The sequence below is a fragment of the Oncorhynchus keta genome, chromosome 2 (assembly GCF_023373465.1).
Source record: "Oncorhynchus keta strain PuntledgeMale-10-30-2019 chromosome 2, Oket_V2, whole genome shotgun sequence".
Lineage (NCBI taxonomy): Eukaryota > Metazoa > Chordata > Actinopteri > Salmoniformes > Salmonidae > Oncorhynchus > Oncorhynchus keta.
Window position 1 is genome coordinate 32,469,624 of NC_068422.1, and position 8,575 is coordinate 32,478,198.

Genomic DNA, 8,575 nt, shown 5'->3' on the forward strand with positions numbered 1-8,575 from the left:
AGCCAAATGCAGGCATACCCACTGTAAATGTAATTGATCTAGCCAGGGAGCATATAAGGGGTTAGGGTACTATTTCACCTTGTTAGAAATCAATCAGTTTCCAGCAGGTGACTTCAACTCTAGTCCTAGATGACTAGAATGAGTCTTAGGCTAGTTTCTCCCTGGCGCTTAATTGTGTAATTTATTATATTGAGTCCACTCACCTGGATTCTTTGGCCTGAATCAATGGCTGATTTAACAGGCAAGGTTTTAAAACAGGCAAACACTGAAGCCCTGTGTGCTGGTTACAGTGTTGAAATTAAATCTGCTAAATTGGCACTAAACTATTTTGAATCACATCAATGGGTTCTGCAATTACTTCTTAGTCCAGGATTTCTGCCCCGCAAAACTACCTCGAAGACACTTTTTTTCCTCCTTTCATTTTTAGAACTTAGTCATATGTGTTAACCTCAGCAAAAGGAGGGCCCTAGAGGGACTGACAGTGAATGTCATGAGACACCACTGCTACCTGTATGCCACCGTGCACCACACAGTGTTACACTATAGGGACACACAATCTAAGATGTGTCAAGTCTCACTGGACCAGAGTGTGCAGTATGGGAGGCTCAGGTGTGTCAGACCAGCCTTTGTAGCCAATCAGCTAGCTATCACAGCTTGTTGTCTCAGAACTTGGCTCAGAAGTGTGAGCTGCATTGTGTCTCCGCATTCTAAGAGATACATTGTGGTTTCTTCTGCTGGTATGTATAGATGTGTCAGTTGTTGAGAACTTTAGAAGCAGTCCCTGTAGACAACCACCGTTATGAAATAACAAGAGTAAAGTGAGGGTCAGGGCTGTGAGTCTGCTCATATGCATTCGTATATGTACTGCACACTATATTTATGTCTCTGCAAGCATAGGCACAATAGTGTGCTTGTTTGTTCCTTGTCCGTTTAGGTTCATGTATATAGTTCCGTGTGTGTGTGTGGTGTGTGTGTGTGTGTATATCTGCAGTAGACCCTGTTGTAGTGGTATTGAGTCAGTCCATGCTCCCCACATCTTCCTGTCTAAGTGCTTATACAGCAGCTCCTGAAGCACACTGCTCTGCTCCTATTATGATAGTACATTTTATACAGATCCTAATTTAACCATAAATCATATCAGTGTCTGCTCTGCACAGAGAGGAGAGGAGCTCTACAGCTGCAGGCCCTGTCTCTACAGCACAGCCTACAATAGCTAACCCCCTGTTAATACTATGCATACTAGACACTTTGGGAGTTTGACAATGTAGTCACAGAGCTATACATGCACTGGGCCAATGATCATTCATTCTATTTATCCAATTTCTATTTTCATTGTGACTGCTATCAGATTTTCCTTGCATATTGTCAATGTATCACACATCTATTATTATATATTATAGCTGAATCACTAAAATATATTTATACTTTTTTGTTTTTGGTATGACTGTGAGAGGAGGCATTTAATCTTGTGTCTGTGTGTGTGAACAAGTATCTGGTTATGGAAGTGTGGGATGTGTTTGAGTATGTTTGATAGCGTGTTTATGTTATGCTGTAGTACAGATACCACTAGGGCTGTGAGAGAGGGCAGTGTATCCTAATAAAATACCAAAACATCTCATTGTACAGAAAATACTAACGTTGCTGTCAAGGGGAATAGTATCATGAAAAAAATATTTACTGAGAGCTATCTTACATGGTCTCTGTGTCAGCTTCTTTAATTGGGTCAGTTACATCTGATTAAAATACAATACATCTATTTGTCAAACTTCTATATTTGGCTTTGTTCAAAAGAGGGAGAGATGGAGGTGGAGAGCTCCATTTGGGAATTTGCGCTGGGATGCACAGAGAGAGCTACCGCTCGTAAAGCATATGCCCCAAAGATAAAAAGCTAACAAGCTGCAATGCCTTCCAACACAGAATCCTCATTGTATTTTCCATGTTAATTCCATTATTTTGATCTCTCTGTGTTTCTCTGAAAATAGGACAGACAGTGGAAGTGAAGTGGCATGTCTCTACTGCTGCAGTAGTTAGTTAGTGGTGCCTCCTACAGAACAGCAGTATGGAGAAGGACGAGGATGGTCTAGTTTTTCTTTCCAGTGTCAGGGACATCACAGTGGACCCTAAGGGTCTGTCTATACTTTATGTATGAAAGTCAAGTTTTAATGGGATATTTCAATGTGTTGTTTTTGTCCTGATGATTCGTCACTGGAACTGTTTGTTGTGGCAACGTTTCTGAGCGAGTGAAAGTATTTGCCTATGTATTTTAAGAACAGACTGTTAGATCTGGAGTAATACCTGCCAAACTTCTGTAAGGAGCTGGATGAGTCAGACATCATGCTACATTCACAGATTCTCTCTCTCGCTCTTGTGATTGCTCATATTTTTTCCTCATATTTTATCCATAGAAGGGTTCTTTGGATGAAGGATTATTGACATTTATTTGACATGGCATAATTGAGAAATACTTAATTAAAGTTAGACGATTTGTGATATTTTGGCTTACCCAGGCCTCATTTAAGACTCCATAATGTTTCACAAATATTCCATCAATAAATTATTTCTCTCTTATGATTTAAGATACATGTAAAATACACTACATGGCAAAAGGTATGTGGACACCTGAGCGTCGAACATCTCATTCCAAAATCATGGGCATTAACATGGAGTTGATCTGGGAAGGATTTCCACTATATGTTGGAACATTGCTGCAGGGACTTGCTTCCATTCATCCACAAGAGCATTAGTGAGGTCAGGCACCGATGTTGGTCGATTAGGCCTGGCTTGCAGTCGGCGTTCCAATTCATCCCAAAGGGGTTCGATGGGTTTGACATCAGGGCTCTGTGCACTCCAGTCAAGTTTCCACACGGACCTCGACAAACCATTTCTATATGGACCTCGCTTTGTTCATGGAGGCATTGTCATGCTGAAACAGAAAAGGGTCTTCCCCAAACTGTTACCACAAAGTTGGAAGCACAGCATTGTCTAGAATGTCATTGAATGCTGTGGTGTTAAAATGTCCCTTCACTGGAACTAAGGGGCCTAACCTGAACCATGAAAAACAACCCCAGACCATTATTCCTCATCCAACAAACTTTACAGTTGGCACTATGCATTCGGGCAGGTAGTGGTCTTCTGGCATCCACCAAACCCAGATTTGTCCATCGGACTGTCAGTTGGTGAAGCGTGATTCATCACCCCAGAGAACGCGTTCCCATTGCTCCAGAGTCCAATGGCGGCGAGCTTTACACCAATCCAGCCGATGCTTGGCATTGCACATGGTGATCTTAGGCTTGTATGCGGCTTCTCTGCCATGGAAACCCATCTCAGGAAGCTCTCGACAAACAGTTTTTGTGCTGACATTGCTTCCAGAGGCAGGTTGGAACTCTGTAGTGAGTGTTGCAACCGAGGACAGATTATTTTTACACGCTACGCACTTTAGTACCTAGCAGTCCCATTCTGTGAGCTTGAATGACCTAACACTTGGCGGCGGAGCCGTTGTTGCTCCTAGACATTTCCACTTCACAATAACAGCACTTACGGGGCAGCTCTAGCAGGGCAGAATTTTGACGAACTGACTTGTCGGAAGAGTGGCATCCTATGACGGTGCCACGTTGAAAATCACTGAGCTCTTCAGTAAGGCCATTCTACTTCCAAAGTTTGTCTATGGAGATTGCATGGCTTTGTGCTAGATTTTATACACCTGTCAGTAACGGGTGTGGCTGAAATAGCCGAATCCACAAATTTTAAGGGGTGTCCACATACTTTTGTGTAGTGTATATGTCAACAGCCCTTCCTCCAAAGGACCCTTCTATGGAATCATGTACTTAGACTCACTCATATAATGGCTTGAGAGTATTTTGGTCTCATTATGCCCTCTCTGCCCCAGGTTACCTTGACCTCATTTCTCTGAAACAGCGTTCTATCCATTTCCTGTGCATTCTCTCGATCAGACCACTCAGAATGAGTAACTGTAAACACACTCCCCAGTCCCATCATTTTTTGACATACACATGCAATTTCAACGGATAATTTTATCCCCAAGGTTTCGGGTCAGCATATATACAGAAGCTAACAGTCATGATTTAAACATTGACTTGCTGTAAACATTCAAACTGTATCTGCCTAATGTTGCTCTTGAGTGTGCAATATGTTTATATTCAATGCTGTCTTGTCCTCTGCAACGATCACATTGTGACTCACTGTCACTCCCCTCTGGCTAACCCAAGGTCACTGATTTTAAGGTTAGGTGAGGACAACAGTGTTGATCCCTTTGCCACCAGATAGTGGTGTTTAGACATAAACAGAACAGTCCAGGAAAAGATGTCAGATTCGCCCGAGAGCTCAGGCCCATGTTCAGCCCTGTCACTCTCCTGTCTGACTCACTGACTCATAGGTTTGACTCACAGGTTTGTGTTGTGCATCATTGTGAGAAGACTGACAGTGTTTTCCTCTTTCTCCTCTCTCCCCTGCTCTCCTCTCTTTCTTTCTCCTCCCTTTTGTTTTATTTGATCATGGCAGCTTGCAAGTGCAACGGACATGCCAATCTATGTCAGGTGTCGTCAGGGAAATGTTACTGTCAAACCAAGGGGATCAAGGGAGACCAGTGCCAGCTGTAAGTATGATGTATTTTGTCTTGGCACACTTCATTATCAACCCTTTTGCATCATTCCACCACAACAGCAATACATAGGATGATTTTAGCTCCTACCATGTTAATGGTATATCCCACTACTACTGTTTTGACCTGGTCGTCTCTAGCTGTGGATGAGATGTGGGGCTGTACGCACTCTGACCCTTTGAGTCTCACAGTGTCAGCAATTTGTCTCTATGTTAATTTGCGTTTAGGGCCTTAAATCCCAGGCTTTAGTACCAGTAATAGGGGTTGGCACAGGGGCCACAGCACCCACTGTGTTTGTGCCATCAGAGTGCCAGGCTGGCCTTCTGCAGCACTATAATACCCCAAAGTGCCTTCACTGGCGCAGTAAAGGCAGGGTGAAAAATGCTGCATCAATAAATCTGGGAGTCGAGGAGTGCACTGCTGCCACTGGCACTGTGGTGTTCTAATGAGGCCTACTCAACACTGGAAGGTGCCTGTGTGCGTGCGTGTGCGCACGTGCGTGTGTGTGAGTTTGCATGCACGTGTCTTTGAGGGATTGAGAGATTGATGAAGAAAGTAAGTGTGCATGCATATATCGTGTAGAATAGTCTCTCTTAATCAAATCATGTGTGCATGTGTATTTTATAGCGGTGCTTTGAATGCGAGTGAATAGGTTTTGTTTTGCAAATGGGACATCTCTCATCATTACCATCTGACCTTTGCTCCCTTTACAGGACTGACATGCTGTGCAGTCTCCTGCATTGCTCACACGTGCATGCACACTCTCTATTAACCCTCTATAGTCTAAGCCGGCGGATGGGGGGTTCCAAGCTAACATATGGAATTGTTTTAAGATGGTCATACCAACAATCATTTAGCTATTTGATTTAGAAGTTTAAGTCCCTTTAAGTTATAAAAATATACAATAATTACAAAAATCGGATGAAACATTGAATTTGGCATTACTGCTGTTAGCCAATAGAAATAGTCCCCCCAAAAATCTAAAGGAACTTTGTTCTGCAGTGTCTGTCCTATATCTGAGAGAGATAAGAAAGATCAGGAAATGTATTTTGACATGTATTTATCCCCTTATTTTAGTCATTCAACCATCTCCATATATACTTCCATTCATTTTTTAAAACTGGTTCCCGGGGACCTTCATATGCGTCTTGTGAGGCTTGAGGGTGTCCAATGGCAACACGGAGAACACCATTGTGTTCATGAGAGTCTCAGATTTCCACAGAGTGGTCATAATGTACTGAACAAAAATATAAATGCAACATGTAAAGTGTTCCGTTTCATGAGCTGAAATAAAAGATCCCAGAAATTTTCCACATTTTTTTACATCCCTGTTATTGAGCATTTCTCCTTTGCCAAGATAATCCATCCACCTGACAGGTGTGGCATATCAATGAACTGATTAAACAGCATGATCATTACACATGTGCACCTTGTGCTGGGGACAATAACTGGCCACTCGAAAATGTGCAGTTTTGTCACACAACACAATGCCACACATGTCTCAAGTTGAGGGAGCGTGCAATTGGCATGCATGAAGGAACGTCCACCAGACCTGTTGCCAGATAATTGAATGGGAATTTCTCTACCATAAGCTGCTTCCAACGTCGTTTTAGAGAATTTGGCAGTACGCTCAACTGCCCTCACAACCACAAACCACATGTAACCACACCAGTCCAGGACTTCCCCATCCAGCTTCTTCACCTATGGGATGGTTTGAGACGAGCGACCAGGACAGCTGGTGAAACTGTGGGTTTGCACAACCGAAGAATTTCTGCACAAACTGTCATAAATCATCTCAGGGAAGCTCATTTGCGTGCTCATCATCCTCACCAGGGTCTTGACCTGACTGCAGGTGTAAAGCTCACCACCATTTGACTCTGGAGCAGTGGAAACGCATTCTCTGGATTGATGAATCTGGGTTTGGCGGATGCCAGGAGAACGCTACATGCCCAAATGCATAGTGCCAACTGTAAAGTTTGTTGGAGGAGTAATAATGGTCTGGAGCTGTTTTTCATGGTCCGGGCTAGGCCCCTTAGTTTCAGTGAAGAGAAATCTTAATGCTACAGCACACAATGACACTCTAGACAATTCTGTGCTTTCAAGTTTGTGGCAACAGTTTGGGGAAGGGCCATTCCTGTTTCAGCATAACAATGCTTCCATCCACAAAGCGAAGTCCATACAGAAATGGTTTCTCGAGATCGGTGTGGAAGAACTTGACCGGCCTGCACAGAGCCCTGACCTCAACCCGATCAAACACCTTTGGGATGAATTGGAACTCGGACTGCAAACCAGGCCTAATCTTTCAACATTAGTGCCCAACCTCACTAATGCCCTTGTCCCAACAGCAATGTTCCAACATCTATTGGAAAGCCTTCCAAGTCCTAGTTTTTCCACCCATTTCAATCTAAACCAAATTGGATGTTTACAGTAGATTCATGACTCCTCAAATATGTTAACCTGTACAGTATCAAACTAGGCTACAGAAAAAGAGATTCAAAGTGATATGATTAAACCATGCACGGAAGAAATGTTGTTTTTAATCCGCAAAACTCTGAATGTTGGAGAATGGTGAACAGTCAGTAACTTGGAAAAATAATTCCTATTTTTCAGTCGTCCTTCACTTAGATACTTGAAGTGTCGTGAGTGAGAGCAGTTGGCTTCCCGCATTGATTTATATTTGTTCTCTCGGTTGCCGGCACTGTGCGCGACTGCTTAATGTCAATTTCCAATCAAATGCTTTTGCCGTCAAAACTCTGTTTGTTTATCTGAGAGTTCTCAAAATGGCTGTGTGTAATGGAAGGCATTTATTTATTTGCCATTTTGATTATGAACGAGCAATTTCCCCTGGGCTGCCGGTAAGCGCCCCCATCCCCCTGCTTCAGCAGGTGTGCACGCTCTGGCGGGCTGCAATAAAGGAACCATTAGCAAGAGCAGGATGCCTGTGTCTGTGCGTGGGTGGTTTTGTTTTGTGCGCTTGTGGCGTGCATGTATATGAGTTTATGTTTTTGTGACCAACTGTTAAGTTATATAGTTCTATATATTTGTAGATATAATAAGTATAGTGAATGTATATTTATGTGTCAGCCATATCAGTGTGCCTGTTTGTGTTTTTACATGTGTGGGTCCAGAATGTGTGTGTTTATTGGTGTGTATGTGTATCAAGGTTTTGCGCCGGGTCCCGGGTAAGATAAAAAAAATCTATCGGACATTTCAGAAATGTACCGGTCATCCATATGCGTTGCGTGTGTAACCCATTAGGGTGTCCACCCACGCAGTCAACGCCATCAATAAACAAAGGATATTGGCCAAATGAGCCACATTTACATGTGCTTAGAATCATCCTTTAACAAATGACAAAACACCATTCCTTGTGTTTTGATTTGTAGCATATGAGAAACTTCATAGCCTATTGTTTTTTACTTTCCTAAAACAAATGTTCAGCTCACGGTTCAGCGGTCTGAGATTTGAGCACTAAATGCATCAGGGCATTGCACTCATAGGCTTAGGCGTCCACTGTATGATATAAACATATACATATACACTACCTGTAACGTTCTTCGTCTGGAGATAGAGAGGAGGACCAAAATGCAGCGTGATGATTATCAATTTTAATAGAATACTTTAACAACGAACAAAAACAATAAACCGACTAAATTAACGAAGCTGAGACAGTCCTGTAACGTAAACACAGGAAACAGGAACAATCACCCACACCCCACAATACAAAACAGGCTACCTAAATATGGTTCCCAATCAGAGACAACGACTAACACCTGCCTCTGATTGAGAACCATATCAGACCAAACACATCGAAACAGACATACAACATAGAATGCCCACTCATATCACACCCTGACCAAACAAAACATAGAAACAAACAACGCAAACTATGGTCAGGGCGTGACACTACCGTTCAAAAGTTTTGGTTCACTTAAATGAAATGTCCTGTTATGCAGG

General features: G+C 42.7%; 1 protein-coding gene across 3 annotated transcripts in view; it reads left to right on the forward strand.

Moving 5' to 3' along the window:
- Positions 1-8,575, forward strand: part of LOC118399482 (attractin-like protein 1) — a 340,601-nt gene that overhangs the window by 126,514 nt on the left and 205,512 nt on the right. For all 3 annotated transcript variants that reach the window (XM_035795604.2, XM_035795612.2, XM_035795619.2), the window contains one exon: positions 4,519-4,612. In XM_035795604.2, the coding sequence (XP_035651497.1) occupies positions 4,519-4,612 (94 nt within the window). The remainder of the gene's footprint in view (positions 1-4,518; positions 4,613-8,575) is intronic.